This window comes from Abrus precatorius, unplaced genomic scaffold, assembly GCF_003935025.1.
Source record: "Abrus precatorius isolate BTA unplaced genomic scaffold, Abrus_2018 Scaffold7, whole genome shotgun sequence".
NCBI classification, from domain to species: domain Eukaryota; kingdom Viridiplantae; phylum Streptophyta; class Magnoliopsida; order Fabales; family Fabaceae; genus Abrus; species Abrus precatorius.
Genome location: NW_020874417.1, coordinates 8,993,742 through 9,011,452, shown reverse-complemented (window position 1 = coordinate 9,011,452; position 17,711 = coordinate 8,993,742). Strand labels below are relative to the sequence as shown.

The window sequence follows — 17,711 nt, the reverse complement described above, 5'->3', positions numbered from 1 at the left end:
TCGTCCGTTAATAAATAACAATATAGAAAGACATTGTAATTATCATCAAACAAATATCATATCCCACCACGTAAATGGAAACATCGATTTTATATTTATTTTCGTCATTTTCTCCAATATTTAGTTCAAGATATATATTTTAAAAAAAATAAAAATTCCGCTCATGCCCTCTCTGTTGGAATAACCCTAAGAAGCCGTTATCTCTGCCCGCTCGTTAGCGCGGTATCGCAACTCAACACTCACTGATACACCGATTTCCTCATACAACAAAAACGAAATACGCTGAGTAGCGCACGTTAACAAAAAATGACACCCACCCCGCGCACGTTAGAACAGGCCCGTGCTTCGCACACCGTCTGCGTCTATGATCTTTCTCTTTCTCCGCGCAACCTTCCTTATCCTACGCACCCTTTCTCCTCCCTCAATCCTTTTAGGGCTAACGCTTCTTCTCTCTCCCAAACCTCTTTTTTCTTTACGCTCTTTCGTAAAATTAGGGTTTCTTCGTTCACCGCTCTCTTCACTTTAGCGCATGGATCGTGCAACCAAACCCAACCACTCGTTCTCCTACTCCACTCTCTTCAACCTTGAGGTTCGTCGCGTTCGATTTCCCTATTTTTTTTCGGTGATTGTTGTGTTTTCCACCAATGTGGTGTGGATTGGAGATTCTGCACGTTTTTTGTTTTTCTGTTCCATTCACTTAATTTTTGTTGATTGGCTATTTGCATTTTAAAAACAATGTGTATATATCTCATTGAATTTAATATTCTGATTGCGTTTTTTGTTTTGCTTTATTTTGTAGCCTTTGATGAATTTTCAACTTCCACACGGGGATGATGATTTTGATTACTATGGGAATAGTAGTCAGGAAGATGAGAGCAGAGGTAGCCATGGTAGGCATTGCTCTTTGTTTTTGATTCTGGTGTTTTTGTTGATACTTTCTTTTTTTGGACTGTGGGGCTCTTATCACGTGTTTGGATATTGATGCTTCTGAAGTGTGGTGCTACTGTAACGCTTACTTACTGTTTGCATTTTTTTTTTGTTATGAACTTCTTTAATATATATTTCTGATGCTTCCATAAGTAGGTGGTGGGGCAATCGCAAATCACAGTAATGGAAATGTGCGTGCAAAGGAGGTGAATATGTTGAGGAAGAGGGCGTGGTCTCAAAACAGTGATGATGAGGAAAATGGTAGTTTTAATAGGACATACATGACAGAGGAGCGATATCGATCAATGCTCGGAGACCATGTTCAGAAATACAAGAGGAGGTGTAAGGATGTCTTGTCTAATCCTGGTCAATATCGGGTTGCTGCTCCACCGATCAAAAGTAACAATGGTTTAAAAGTTCAAAAGTCAGGGAATGAGTACAGGGGAGCATCGCATGCTGCTGAAAGTACATCAGAATGGTTATATGATTCCACTAATCAGAAACCAGGAAAGCACGGTCAATCAGATTTTGTGCAGCAACACAGCACGGATAGGTTTTTTTTCCTGTTCTAGTGTTGGGGTTTCAAATAGTAATTATTCTTCAAGTTACAAATGGCCTAACCTTTGGTGAACTTCTTGCAGGATTATGTATGAACCTGCTTTTTTAGACATTGGGGATGGTATCACATACAAGATTCCTCCAATTTATGATAAGTTGGCCTCAACACTGAACCTTCCAAGCTTCTCGGATATCCATGTGGAGGAATTTTACTTAAAGGGTACCTTGGATTTGGGCTCCTTGGCTGCAATGATGGCTGCTGATAAAAGGTTTGGGACTGAAAACCGAGCAGGCATGGGGGAACCCCTATGCCAATATGAATCTCTTCAGGCAAGAATAAAGGCCATGTCAGCTTCGATCTTGCCTCATAAATTCAGTCTGAAAGTGCCTGATGTTGGCTTGAATTCATCCATTCCGGAGGGTGCCGCTGGAAGCATAAAGCGATCTATTTTATCTGAGGGTGGTGTATTGCAAGTTTATTATGTTAAGGTTTTGGAAAAAGGTGACACCTATGAGGTATGTATCAGTGGGGATATTGTGATTAGAGACTTCTTTTTCTGTCTTTCATATTTACTTTCTTCCTTTTTAACATTTTATTCAGCTTTGATTTATGAATTATGACTGTTCAGATAATTGAGCGAAGCCTACCGAAGAAGCAAAAGGTAAAGAAAGACCCTGCATTGATGGAGAAGGAAGAAATGGATAGAATGGGAAAGATTTGGATAAACATTGTAAGAAGAGACATACCAAAGCATCATAGGAATTTTACCACTTTTCATCGAAAGCAGCTCATTGATGCCAAGAGGTGCTCAGAGTACTGTCAAAGAGAGGCATGTGCTCTCCCCAATACATGTGTTTTATCTTACATTGATTTTTTTATTTTAGCTATCTCGTATAAACTTCAAAGATTATTATGTTGGTTTCATATTTTGGATTTTCTGTATCATAACTTTTCTGATGTCATTTTTCCTTCAGGTCAAAATGAAAGTTAGTAGATCACTTAAATGGACTAAGGGTGCTACCATTCGTACCCGGAAACTAGCTAGAGACATGTTGCTGTTTTGGAAACGAGTAGATAAGGAGATGGTACTTTTTAATTCCTTTTGGAAGTTTCTTGATTATGTTGACTTGCTTCTATATTCATGTCTTGTTAATGCTGTTTATGTAATGAATCTTATTATGATTGTCTTTATTGTTGTAATTTCTTGTGCCAATGAGATTATTGAAATGTATCACTGGTTTTTATATTTAGTTGGAAATGATTGATTTAGATGGTATTGTGCACATGTATATCCACCACTTCAAACTATATTTTGCAAGCTATTCAGTTTTGGTAGCTTTCGAAACTCAGATGAGAAGAATTGAGCTGTTTGTCAAATATATTAAGATGTACTCAGAATTTTATTTTGATTGTAAAAATCATAGCAGAAGTGTAAATTCAATTTTATACTAGACTTGAGTGTGTTCTAAGCTTTTATTAATCTCATTTCTTTCAGATTGAAGTAAGGAAAAGAGAGGAGAAAGAAGCTGCTGAAGCTTTGAGGCGTGAACAGGAGCTTCGAGAAGCTAAGAGGCAACAGCAAAGGCTTAATTTTCTCATACAACAAACTGAGCTGTACAGCCACTTTATGCAGAACAAGTCAAACTTACTATCTTCAGAAGCTTTACCCATGGAAGATGTTAAAACAAATGATCAAGATGCAGTGTTTGACTCTTCAGATGCTGGGCCTAATCAGGAGGAAGATTTTGAAGAGGCTGAATTGAAGAAGGAAGCTATGAAGGCTGCTCAAGAAGCAGTGTCTAAGCAGAGAAGGTTGACTGATGCTTTTGATACTGAATGCTTGAGGTTGCGCCAGGTGGATGAAACTGATTCACTTTCACAGGAAGTTGCAGGAGCAACTAACATTGATTTGCAAACCCCGTGAGCTTCCTTTCTTTATTGTTTGTGATATGGATGTATACATGTACACTTACATGAAAATGTATATTTTCATGTTTCTGGGTTTTTCATCTCGGTGCTATTAAGGAGTGTGAGATTAAGGAATATCATGTCATCTTTAAATAAATTTTTGTTTTATTATATTGCAGATCAACTATGCCTGTGGCATCCACGGTTCAGACGCCAGAATTATTTAAAGGTTGTCTAAAAGAATATCAGCTGAAAGGTCTTCAGTGGCTAGTTAATTGTTATGAGCAGGTTGCTGAGCCATCTCAAATAACTTCGTCATGATTTTGCTTTGTTTTATTTTCAGTTTCTCTATTTTGGGTTGTTAATTTGAATGCTTTTTGTGTTTTTCAGGGTTTAAATGGTATACTTGCTGATGAGATGGGACTGGGAAAAACCATCCAGGCTATGGTTTTTTTGGCCCATTTGGCTGAGGTAGCTATTCAAAGTTTCAAATTGATGTTTTTGTGCATCTTTGCTACTTTATTTTAACTTGCATGTCTCATGCAGGAGAAAAACATATGGGGGCCTTTTCTGGTTGTTGCACCTGCTTCTGTATTGAACAATTGGAATGAGGAACTTGAGCGCTTCTGCCCTGAACTTAAAAGACTTCCATATTGGGGAGGGCTTTCTGAACGAACAGTACTTAGGAAAAGTATTAACCCAAAAGATCTTTACCGAAGGTAATGTTAATTTCTGAAGCATTTAAAAAATGGTGTCAGCAATCTAATAGTTCTTTTCATGGAGTTATGTTTGTGAAACTCCATAAAAGCAGTTACTATGGTGGGTTGGTATTAAAGAAATCTATTTTGTTGATGGCACAAGAATCTGTGAAACTCAGTGAAGATTCTTTCTCACTAAAGAAGAATTATATCTGTTCTGATATTTTTACTCAATTATTCTGTACAATATCTACTTCACTGGATTTTTGGTGCTGGAAAAATGAGCCATATTTTAAAAAAGTTTCAGAACCAGGGCTCTCATTTGGTCATGGAAATGAAAATAATGTTTAAAATATGATGGTTTTAGATTGCAATATTTTGTTGCTGGAAAACCCAATGGAATCTAGATGGTTTTAAAATAGGAAGAACAGAATGTCTAAATACTTTTTCCTTTTAGTTATAAGATGTACCAAATATATTGGTATTACTGTTGATCAACTCTGTTGGGCTCGAAGTGGAACTGTGTACTACCAATGCTTCTAGGCGAAAGGGCTTGTGTGTAGAGGTGTGTTAATATCCACCTGATCGCTTAAGTTTTTGGCAGAGTTGGTCCTTTACATGTGTTAGAGCTTTTATAAACAAATTATTTGGAATCGTCCGAGCTATCCCTCATTCTTCATAAATTAAGTAACTTTCTCTGCAAAGTAAAGTAAATCTTTGTGTTGCTCTTGCACAAGCCCAAGGGGATCTAGTTTGAGGCAGTATGACATATAACAATTCCTGTGTGTCCAAAATATAGGAGAGATGGCCCTAGGCACGGTATTAGAGCCTTTAGACAAAGTGATCAACAAATTGATCCTTGCTGCATCCCATTCTTCATAATTAAATTTCAAAATTGGATACAGCAGCATTCATATCATCCATTTTTCAAGCACTACAAGTTTGTGATGAAGTGGTGTATTAGTGACATAAAACCATTCGTGAGCTTCCACTCTTAATCTTCTAGTTTATGAGAGTTGGTCCCACACAAATGTATAGAAGAATTATCAATTTGTTTTAATTAAACGAGACCGTAACAGTTTTTAAGTTTTATACTTAAAAGCTTGAATTACAATGGCATATAATTTATAATTGCTATATGTTTAACAAAGCTATTTGAAATAGTTCCTGAAGAGTAGGAACTCAGTTTGCCTGATTTGAAATAATGATTTATCCTCACTTTTCAATTATAGTTAAGCTTTGAGTTTGTAGGAAAGTAAAATGTGGTCAACAAAAGGCAGAACCCCCTTTCTAAATAGTATATATTTTTAGTGAATGTTTACTGTTAAGGCATTATTCATCTTTAATGTATCTTGATTTCTAACCTTTGAAGTTCGAAGGTAGCAGGGTATACAATTTTTTGACCCTTGCATGTCATATGTTAATTCTATTTGTCATTCATCTATTTGGTATTTCATCCTTCTGATTGCGATGGTTACTACTCCTTTATTGTGTACCAGGGAAGCTAAATTCCACATCCTCATCACAAGCTATCAGCTATTAGTTTCTGATGAGAAGTATTTTCGCCGTGTAAAATGGCAGTACATGGTTTTGGATGAAGCCCAGGCAATCAAAAGTTCAAACAGGTTTTGAATAATCTCTGTTTTTGCAGTGCACTAGTGAATGGCACAATTTATTTATTGATCATTGTCTTTTACCAGTGTTTTTCTTATAAGAAAACTGTGATCAATCATTCATATGATGCCTTTTTTCTTAGGAATGAATTGAGGATAACTTTTAAATGTATTTTCTAAATGCATGGTCTTGTTAATGGTTGAATTCAATCAATTCATATTATCATCAGTGTTATGATTGATCTACTTTTTGAAATATTTTTTATCTAACAGTATAAGGTGGAAGACCCTCCTCAGCTTTAATTGTCGGAATCGCCTACTGCTGACTGGTACACCTGTTCAGAATAATATGGCAGAGTTGTGGGCTCTTCTGCACTTTATTATGCCAACTTTATTTGACAGTCATGAGCAGTTTAATGAATGGTTCTCGAAAGGGTATGTACTGAATTGTTATTGTCTATTGGATGTTATAGCCATTGAAATACCATCTTACAGTCTTTGTTGACCAATCTGATGCCAGAATTGAGAACCATGCAGAACATGGGGGTACTTTGAATGAGCACCAACTTAATAGATTGGTAAGGTTGACTTTCTTGTTTGATATTCATAGTAACTTGTAAATTGTAATCATGTGGTTAAAAATATTTTACTATATTCTGGTGGATTTTTTTTGAAAAATATTATTATATTGGATTTATTAATTGGAAACTGCATAGTTATATACAGTCATGCATTTTCTGTGTAGCATTTGTGTGGAGTGTGGCAGGATTGAATTGACTTTTGCATTTGGGCAAAACTATTATTGGTGGCGGTATTAAGGACATGCTTAATGTGCTTGAGGGTTTTGGTGTCTGCCTGGTTGTAATATGCTGTAAGCAACGGCGGATCTTGACTAAATTTTTAGGGGGAGCGACTAAATATTAGATAAAATAATTTAATTAAAAATATTAGTAGTCAAATACTTTTATCCAAGTTTCAAAATAACATCTTAATGTAAAGTAACAATAGAATATATAAATGAAAAAAATTACCTGCTTTTAAAGTGCTGCTCTTTGTTCGATTAGGGACTTGAAGTCATCAATGATTGGATTGGAACTAAATGTAACGGCAATATCCTTTTCAATAAATATCACCAAATTGTTAGCAAGAAATTAATCTTCCATTTTATTGCCTAATTATTTGATGAAATGGGTATAAGCATTGATAGAAGTAGTAGCACTAAGCGTACATGAGAAGGAAATGAGAGTCAACTGGTCAAGCATAAAGCATATCTTATAAGCCACTTACATGTCAATTCATTTAATAAAATAATGAGGGTGCCTAATAATGTTTTATACATATTATAATAAGTAATAAATTTTTTTTTGAGGGAGCTGTGGCTCCCTCCTGCTACAGGTAAGCTCCACCTCTGGCTGTAAGATATTGCATTGTTAGTCTGTTATCCGGTGTATAAAGAGATAGATCTGCACTCACATAGAATAATGTTTCCAAAGCATCCCTTATTCTCACAATGTTCTTATTGCTTGCATTTGTGTTAATTTTTAATATTTGTCATGTTCCTGCGTACTTAGTTTATGTCCTGTAATACATGTCTCAGCCTCAGGGATGTGATGGTTAAGGTTACAGCATTATGTGTTATATTGTGACCCTTGTTTCTAAATATTTTTGCTGGTTTTCAAGCCTATTATGACTTTTAAAAAAAAAAATTTTTGACTTACCTTTCTTTACTCTTCTTACAGCATTCAATTCTGAAACCTTTCATGCTACGACGTGTTAAAAAAGATGTAATTTCTGAGCTGACTAAGAAAACAGAGGTTATGGTGCATTGCAAGTTGAGTTCTCGGCAGCAAGCTTTCTATCAAGCTATTAAGAACAAGATATCTCTTGCTGAGCTGTTTGATAGTAATCGTGGGCTCAACGAGAAGAGAATTATGAATTTAATGAATATTGTTATTCAACTAAGGAAGGTAGATTGTCAGTCCATAGTATCCATATATATATACATATATTTTAGTGAATTAAATTTTATTTTACTTAGTTTATTTTGAAATATGGATTGTATAGTTTTTGTGGATGACGTCCCACACCCCCTCTCCACCCAAAATTTTTTTCCATGTTAAAAATTGCTACTGAAATATGGTAGGTTTGCAACCATCCTGAGTTGTTTGAAAGGAACGAAGGAAGCACCTACTTCTATTTTGGAGAGATTCCAAATGCACTTCCACCTCCTCCATTTGGGGAGTTGGAGGATATATACTATCCTGGTGGTCACAACCCCATATCATATCAGGTGCTGTCTCAAACCTATTCATTCAAAACATTCAATTTCATTTTTTTTCTCTTCCTTCTTCCCTCTTTCTCATTCTTGTTAGTTAATACTGTCTTAATATGGAAGCAAATTATAAAATATTTATGTGTTCCTTAAGGCTTGTGTTTTACACAATTCAAACTTATTTACACCAATTCCTTTATAATTATGTCTTATCATCCAATTGAAAACACATGTAATCTAGGGATTGTTGGTGCTATATAATATTTGGCTATTGTACTATAGTTTATCTTTGAAGTCAAAGCAAGTTCATTCCTTCAGAGGTTATATATAATATTTGACAAAAGAAGTCAAGTTTGTTCAGCAGTTGGGACCGTGTTATGACCTTTCCACTTGTTGTATATGTGGCTATTTGGTATCTCATGTATTTTAGTTTTAGAATTATATTATACTGGATGAGGCTTTCAGTTGGTTTTTTATGACCGTGAATGGGTTCATAGGCAAAAGGCAGCTATTATGAAATTATGAGACTTGTGGAATATTTTCCTGGAAGTCAATTGTAGTCAAAGTGAGTACACTTTGCAAGATAGTTAAGTGGATGAAATTGTGGGAGTTCAACTTCCATGTCATTCCATATTTTCCCCTCTTTGGCAATTATATTTGAGAAGGCAAATTATAACAAGAGATTCATCAGATCAGGCCCTTAGGTGATATTAAAGAGGAAGCTCTAATGTTTAGCTATATTTGGTATAAGACATTAATATGGACAGTGGATGGGTTAACCTTATGAAGAATGAAAGACAAAGATCACAGTCAATGAATCCTTTGCCACACAAATTCTAATAATCTCGTTTTAGCAAAACATGAAATTTGTTTTTCCTTGTTTTTTATATCCTACTCCATTATGATCCTAACTCCTTTTCGCTCTAACTGTTTGTTACCCCTCTTTCCCTTTTTTATTTTTTGCAGATACCAAAACTTGTCTATCAAGAGATTATGCAAAGTTCTGAAACTCTCAGTTTGGGTGTTGGTCATGGTGTCTGCAGAGAATCTTTTCAGAAATGTTTTAATATTTTTAGACCAGAAAATGTTCATCGATCTGTCTTCTCAGATGATATTATTGTTAAAAGTGGAAACTTTGGTTTTACCCATTTGATAGATTTATCTCCCCAAGAGGTGACATTTCTGGCCACTGGTTCTTCGATGGAGCAACTATTATTTTCTATGATGAGATGGGAACATAACTTCCTTGATGAAGTTTTAGACTTTCTTACAGAGAATACAATTGGTGATCCTGAATATAGTTACCTTGAGAAAGGTAAAGTGAGAGCTGTTACGCGAATGTTATTGCTGCCATCAAGGTCTCAGACCAAGTTTCTTCAGAGTAGGTTTGCAACTGGGCCCACCAATGCTCCTTTCGAGGCCTTGGTTGTCCCACATCAAGATAGGCTTTTATCCTATGCGAGGCTTCTTCACTCAGCATACACGTATATCCCACCAACTAGAGCTCCCCCAGTATGTGATGTTACTTTATTATCTAGTCCCAAGTCATTTCCTCCAGAACTTTTCCAAAATGATAATTAATTGTCTAGCATTTTGCTTTTCTTATTCTTTATAGATTGGTGCTCGCTGCTCAGACAGAAACTTCACAAATAAAATGATTGAAGAATTACACGATCCTTGGGTTAAGAGGTTGTTTGTGGGATTTGCACGTACGTCTGAATGTAATGGGCCTAGAAAGCCAGATTTTCCTCATCATTTAATTCAAGAGATCGACTCTGAATTACCTATTTCACAGCCTGCACTTCAGTTAACACACAGTATTTTTGGCTCTTCACCACCTATGCGGAATTTTGATCCTGCAAAGTTGCTCACAGTAAGTGTTATTTATTGTTCCTTTTGTCATGTCTTACTTTATTTCATGCTATAACACAGCAATTTTCAAATATTTCATTGAATTGATCTGATTACCTTGTGTTTTATATAGGACTCTGGGAAGCTTCAAACACTTGATATATTATTGAAACGCCTACGGGCAGGGAATCATCGTGTTCTCTTATTTGCCCAGATGACTAAGATGCTGAATATTTTGGAGGTATTGTTGTACTTACGACACTGTTGAATTTTTTGACATTGGTTTTATAAAAAAGTTCTCAGGTTTATGTCCAAGTGTGTTTAAAAGATGTGAGATGTGGATAACATAGGTTTAAAATCACTGTTTTTACAGCAGTCCCTTGGTGTCTGAGTTGATTTCCCTTTAATGAAATGTTTGCATGTAATTGGCTTGGAAGGATATCTGGAAGTTGCTTTACTTCATTGTTAAAGCAACTAAATGAGTTGAATGCAATTTTTTTTTTGAATTTGATTAAGGCTGTTTTTGTTGAGTTCCATTTACACAAGCAGCATGGCTCTTGTACTCATTATTGTCTAGCTTTCAACTTTGATGGGTGTGTTACTGCGGACAACTGGTTTATCTTTCCTGCAGGACTATATGAACTACAGAAAATATAAATATTTTAGACTTGATGGGTCATCCACTATTCAGGATCGTAGAGACATGGTCAGAGACTTCCAGAATAGGTGATGCCTTTATTGTCATGTGATGATTACACTACATTGGTCAGGCTACTGAACATGACTTGTTTCTTTATATCTTTGTTGTAGGAGTGATATTTTTGTGTTCTTACTAAGTACAAGAGCTGGCGGATTGGGTATCAACTTGACAGCTGCTGATACAGTCATATTTTACGAGAGTGATTGGAATCCAACATTGGATCTACAGGCAATGGATAGAGCTCATCGTATGGGTCAGACGAAAGATGTTAGTTTGATCAACCCTATGTGTGCATATCTGTTAATTATGAATGTCATGTTGAATGAATGTCAAACATCTTAAGTAAATGGTCCATAGAACTTCGTTCCTTAGTAATAGCACCATGGTTCCTCCTTGCTTTTCCTTTATCTGTGTGAATTTCACACACTGATCTTTCTTTGGATATTGAGCTGAGTCTCTGAATGGTTAGCTTACTGTTTTATTTCAGAACTAATTTTACATGTACTTCAAAACTTGTAGGTTACTGTTTACCGTCTTATATGTAAAGAGACAGTTGAAGAGAAGATTCTTCTAAGAGCAAGTCAGAAAAGTACTGTACAGAACCTTGTCATGACTGGTGGTTCTGTTGGTGGTGATCTTTTAGCTCCTGAGGATGTTGTATCTTTGCTTCTGGACGATGTTCAATTGCAACAGAAATTAAAGGAAATCCCTCTCCAGGTTAGTTGTGAATCTGATGACCCAATGTTCAAATTTACAATATGATGAATATCCCTCTGGCCAACGGTATGGAATGTTCCAGAATCCTCAAACAACGTGAGAAATTTTCCAATTATATTTTATCTCACTTATCCTTCCAGGCAAAGGAGAAGCAAAAGAAAAAACCTATGAAGGGTATACGGATAAATGAGGAAGGTGATGCGTCTCTGGAAGATCTAACAAACACTCTAGCACAGAAAACTGCAGATAATGATATTTCCATGGACCCAGAGGGACCGAAGTCTGGTAATAAAAAGGTATCATTATTATGCTTCCTAAAGTATAGTACTGGTTGAGTCATTGAATCTCGTTTGAACTGAATAACATGATAAGGAAGTGTTAAAATTTGTAGCAATTTTGCAGATTCTTGTTTACAGCAGAGGATCTTTTGCATGACGAATTGCCTTGTTGCTGAAGATGCATTTCTACATGCTTTTTTATTATTAAAGTTTATCTGTATCCTTGCTTTCATGAAATAAAAGTGAACTTAGCTATTACTCTTTGATTAATGAATTGAAACATAGGTTAGATATTGGGTTGATCAAGAAATAAAGAAAGGGTTTTTAAGAATTTAAGGGAAAGTCAAACATCGCCAAATTTGGGTAGTAAGGATTTTGGGTGTAAAAATATTTCAACAAACAAGTGAATTATGTAATGCGTAAAGAGAATTCAATATCTCTGTCCCCAAGAGAGTAAGGTAAAGAAAGGGAAAAATATAGGAGCATTCCATTTTAAAATGGGAAAATTTCTGAAAATTCCAAAGTGAAAAGATTCTTAGTGCAAGGAAAGTTAATAGCCTTACTTTCCTGTGTAAACTTTTGTTTATTGACTGACTCTTGACTTTCTGCTTTGTAGGATGTCCTAGCCATTGTTATACTATCTCGCTTTTCAGTCAGATAAAATTTCTATTAAAATTTTCAAGAGATGTCTCAGACTTCCATATGCAAGAAGCAAAATTTTTATGCATCAACAGAAAGATTATAATTCATTAAACTGAATAACTGCCCTCCCCCCACCTCTTCTTTTGACCATGTTTAAGCTGTTCTGCGTTGTGCATGATAGTTGCTTGCCTTTGCAACACTTTGAAATGCATACATTTAATTAATGGTTGCATGTTTTAGCAGTAGCATATGTCCGCAATTTTGGGAAGAAACTTAATCATTGATTTATAGCATTTTGATGGTTTTATGTGATAACATTTCAGTGATTTGAATTTTCTGTAACAATTTTGAGTAGGTTAATGTTGCAAGTTTAATATGTTATTCTCAGTTTGGTTAATAGTAACGTATTTGCAGAGAAAAGCAGCTTCCGACAAGCAAACTACGAGGCCAAGGAATTCTCAGAAGTTGAATAGCAGTATGCATAGATAACGAGTAGCCTGATGCCCATCTAAATTCTGATCCACTGGGCCAAAAACCAAGACCAAAGAGGGCAGAGAAGAATGTGAATAAAAAAGGGTTTTTGCTGGGACAGCTTCCACATTCCCAGGGCGGACCCAATTTCCACCTCTTCAGTTCTGGGGTTCTGAAGCCTTAACAGTTCAACACGCCTTAAGACACAGTGACTTCTCAAAGTAGTATAATTTACTAAACGATTTTTCTAACATGCGCAAAAGAGCACATAATAAAAAATTAATAACTAGTTTTTTAATTTTTTATTGAAAATTATAGGAACGATGCATTAAATTGCACTAAGTTCTATAATTTTTAATAAAAATTTATTATATATAGGTTCTTATTATGTGCGCTTTTGTACGGGTTCAAAAAATTGTTTACTAAATAGTGGGGCACTAGTAATCTATCAAACTTGTAAATTGACTTTTTTGGAGAGATTGCTAGGTTAGCTCTCACTGATCATCAATTTCTAGTTTTCCTTTTTTTTTTTTCCTTTATGGATTCATTTTGGCTGCAAATAGTGGGGCGAAACTGTATATCCTGGGTTATATAATGATGGTAGTTATATTATTGGTGATTAGTCTACCCCTCATTATACGGGGATTTTGGTAATTGTATAGATTGGATTATCTTAGATAGTGCTTTTCGTTTTTGTGCTCTAAGCAATATTTTCAACCGATATGTGGTAGTGCTACATTCACATGTATTATTATAAGTGGCTCCAAAGTGAAGTAAGAACGCGGTAATAGAGTTGCATAGGGGGAAAACTAGGCGTAGCATTGTCACTCTTGCATAATAATCAGCGACTAATGTTAGATGACTTTAAGATTCAGGTAAGCAGCTTGTTTATTTCACTTCAGTGGCGATAAAATAAGAGCAATTAAGATAAAGTAATGGATTAATATTGCATCAAGACTTCCAAATAGTATTTAGTAATTACTTTAAATCTCAATCACTTCGAATTAAATTAGATAGATCCACTCAAAGCCGAAGTTCTTTAATCATCACTTCTTTTTTTACAGATCACAGGAATCAAACTCAATACATTATGTAAGTGAAATCAAGATGAAGCCATCTGTACCAATTTGATATCGATTTTGCGAAGCAATAAGGGAAGCATCAACCATGGTTAAATCCAACCTAAAGGGAAGCATGGTTGAAAATTACCGATGAGGAGAATATCACATGCTGCGAAATATGCATGGGCTGTGTTTCGCTACATAAAATATGAAATACAAGTTGTGTGTCATTGTGTTTAACGCATAACAAAAACACTTAAATAATTTTGATAGATACCAAATGCTGCGCTAAACAATCACTTTCCCTACACACTTCATCATCTCCAAGTTACTACCAAGCAAAGTCTAATATTTTTTGTTTTCCATATCCCTTTATCAAGGAATAGAACATTCGTTGAGGCTTAAAGAACAAGTTATCATTCAGCCCACTACGTATAGCGGTACCATGCATTTCTCATTCTTTGGAGGACATTTTTACCCTTCTCACTGATTCAGATTGTGAAATAATCTCTATCTTCTCTTCCTTCTATAATCCAAGCCACCATAAACGGAAGAGAAGCACAGTTTGGGTTACAAGTCCTCTCCTCAACGCAGGCAACTTCTCCATCGCCATTGTTGCAGTGGAGCTAGTCATTACACGATTCTTTGTCGCAACCTCACTCGTTACTCTTACGCCATCCCTCGCCGTGAGCTACTACCGTACTGCCACCTCTCCAAGCACTACAATTGTAGCAATGGTAATATCCTTATTGATTGAAAAAACAGTTACCTCCTTTACTTAATACTTTTCTTACGTATTAGCATCCAATATTACACATGCTCCTCTTATTTTTTATGTATAGACCATACACCTAATATCTTTTAAAATAACAGGAAGTGTAACTTTTCAGATAAAAGTAATATAAATATAATTAATGCTAACACCAATGTTTTCCATTACTAAATGTGCTCTCCTTCAATTTGCAGAACTAGATTTTGTACAATGGGTTACGCATTTTATAATAGAATAATGGACTGATACACTACCTAATAATATTTTATTATAGTGTTTTCAATATACACTAATTTTTTTTCTAGTCATTTTTTTCCAACGAAACAAGTAATAAGAATTCACAACTTTTCTTCCTCATCCGGTTCCTTTTTTTCTCTCAATCCAAATAACTTTAAAAAAAAAAAATTTCTACCCATTTCTCTTCTCAACATTTTTCTGCCCTATTTTTTGTTACAAATTTTTTTTCGCTTTTCCAGATCCAAACAGTGTAAGTATTATACTATGTCAATCACATAATTAAACAGAGAATTTAATTGACAACTAGCTATCAGAATTAATCACATGATTCCTCATTCCACACTATACCTCTCGTTTGCCCAAGTTTCATTTTATTTTGCTAATATTATTATTTCATATTTATTTTTAAATAAATTATCTAAAAGAAACACTTTAATAATAATATATTATTTAAACGTTCTATAATATCTATTATTTATTGTGAACATTCATCTTTGTTCGGATTGCAGATTTATTAAGTAATAAATGATGAATTTCAAAAAATAAAAAGAGTAATTAAAAAGACATATAATCAATAAAAATCATAAAGATATTCTATAAATAATAATCACTATTTTTATTTTAAATTTTAGTTAATTTAAGAATATATAGAATAAAATCAAAATAAAGAAAGTGTAAAAAATATACTTAATTTCTTTTTATTACATACTAATATTATTATAAACAGTGATTAACTTGCACACACAAAAGGAGAAGGGATTTCTTTCACCATGAAGAATTTTGAAAAAGATTTTTCAGAAGAAAATTTTTTTAAAGAGAATTTTTTACATAAAATTTTTCACACAAAATATAAAAAAAAGACAAAGATACTAAAAAAAAAATGTACGACTTTTGACTCATTTCTTACGACGTTGTTTGTCTCTCATGAAATATGCGCTAATGTCTTATTATATGATTTTTTTTCTTTCTCTTTTGTTATTTTATTTCTTTTCTCTCTCTCTTTGTTTTAGTGCTTTTTCTATTTATGTGGTTCCTCTTCATTTTCTCTTTTTTTATTTTTTTTCTTTTTTCTTTGCATTTCGTCTTCCTTAAGCGTCATCCCATTATGCCCAAAAACCTATAAAAATTAAAAAAACTCTTTTTCAATTAATCATCCTAATTATTATTTTAAAATAAAATATACAGATTAATTTTTTTGTTAAATCCATCAAAAATAATAAATGTTTTCAGTAAAAATAAAAAAAGAAATAAAATAATTTTTAAATTTTTAGGTTGTTAACTTTTAAAATAAATATATAAAAAAATTTAGAATGTTAAATTACTTTCAAAATAATTTTTTTTTCTGTTTAACTCTTTTTTTAAATAAAATATAAAATTTTCGTTTTCAAAAGAAAATCTAAAAAATATGTTTTCAAATTATTAGGGCTTTGTCACTTTTCAAATGAAAAATAAAATAAATCTTTTTACAAAATTGTTTTGTTTTCAAATAATATTTTAAATAAAAAATAAATTTTTTTTACAAAATTGTTTTATTTTCTAAATAAAATATGATTTGAGATAAGAATTTTTTTGAAATCTCAAATCTAATTTTTTCTTGTGACGATAACAACTAATACCCGAGGTATATTTTCTAAAAAAAAAATAGAAAATAAAAAATAGAAAAACAAAAAAATAAATATCTAAGTGTAATGACCTTTTTCTAGCAACGAAAATACTTAATTTTCTTTTTCTTGCCCAACCTAAATTGATTCTTATTCTTAGTGAATCATTTTCATACAGTCTGTCATATGTATAGTCTAATAAAGCAAACTCACTTTCAGTTACAAGCAACTTGCCAAACTTTCCTCCTTAGTAATCCTAGAGACTGACTTAACATTCGGACAAGGCATAAGGTGTCTCATACTACTTTATACCTTGTACTCAAGGATCTAATGCGTCTCATATTACATTAGTTCACAAGGTAAATGTTAAATCCTTAACTAATATCATACCAATTTGGTAAAATCCAACATCAAAGGATTACTCACCCATTAACTCTAATAACCCTAATTAACCTATGAAATTTCATAGTGTATAAGAATTCCCTTGTGCAACCATGATCCAACTGACACAACTGTGTTTCTGGATATAGCAATCTTGCTAACAGAATCTTCTTATAATCCTCGAGTATACCTATGCCCCTGGACACAACATCAAAGATTTCCAAAACAAGAATAAAAGAGAAGGGTGAGACTTTTCAAATACTCATAAAAAGAATTAGGATCTGAAAGGAAGGAAAGAAATAAATAGAAAAAAAATATAAACTTATATAAAACTTTGATTTTCAAAAATCAACTCAACCAATATAATATAAACAATTTCATTCATTTGCAAGCAGACACCTCATATATTTCCAATTTCATGTTAGACTATGATGCATGGAACTTATACATATGCTAACTTTTGGTTTGGCCTAAAACCATTTGTTATGTTCATGCGATTCTTGGATCCATTCCTATCATCGGAAGTTGTTGGAAGTTTCACTAGTCAGCCAACATTTCGCATGTAAGGTTGAGACTCGAACCTCCAACGACTAATCTAACTCGACCAACACGATAAGCCTCAGGAAAAGGTCAGGATAAAGGAGCATCGCATGGAGACTCCCAATTAGAGTTCTTGGGCCTAGGACACTCATAGGACTATTGGTAAATTACCCAACTCCATTAAATCTCCTAGACATCGAGGTCTTTCCTATCTTTCTCCAACAACAGTTATAAAATAATATCGTGACTTTTTTCACAGGGGAGAAGTATCTACACCCATTGCTATATGAATATTTTATTTCTCTTTGGAGCTCAATCTCCATATCACACACACAGGTACCAATTCAAATCAAGATTAATATCCCATCTCATTTCACATCACGCACTCAAGTGTTGGTTTAAATCCCAGATCAACATTTCATGTTCAACTATTCAGACAATTTCCACAAGAGATTGACATATACTTATACCAATGCTTTCAAG

At 34.0% G+C, this 17,711-nt stretch overlaps 1 protein-coding gene across 1 annotated transcript; it reads left to right on the top strand.

The window, feature by feature from the left end:
* The first annotated feature begins 270 nt into the window (after positions 1-270).
* LOC113871275 (chromatin-remodeling ATPase INO80-like) lies at positions 271-13,358 on the top strand. Its single transcript, XM_027508267.1, is given in 25 exon segments — positions 271-589; positions 800-890; positions 1,081-1,480; positions 1,569-2,001; positions 2,115-2,315; positions 2,461-2,571; positions 2,982-3,406; positions 3,574-3,682; positions 3,785-3,865; positions 3,941-4,113; positions 5,592-5,717; positions 5,979-6,140; positions 6,226-6,283; positions 7,445-7,672; positions 7,849-7,995; positions 8,944-9,489; positions 9,593-9,850; positions 9,962-10,069; positions 10,460-10,554; positions 10,639-10,795; positions 11,048-11,245; positions 11,386-11,541; positions 12,580-12,635; positions 12,637-12,731; positions 12,734-13,358. Coding segments are annotated over 25 exon segments (4,602 nt in total). The 5' UTR covers positions 271-529; the 3' UTR covers positions 12,862-13,358.
* The last annotated feature ends 4,353 nt before the right edge of the window (positions 13,359-17,711 follow it).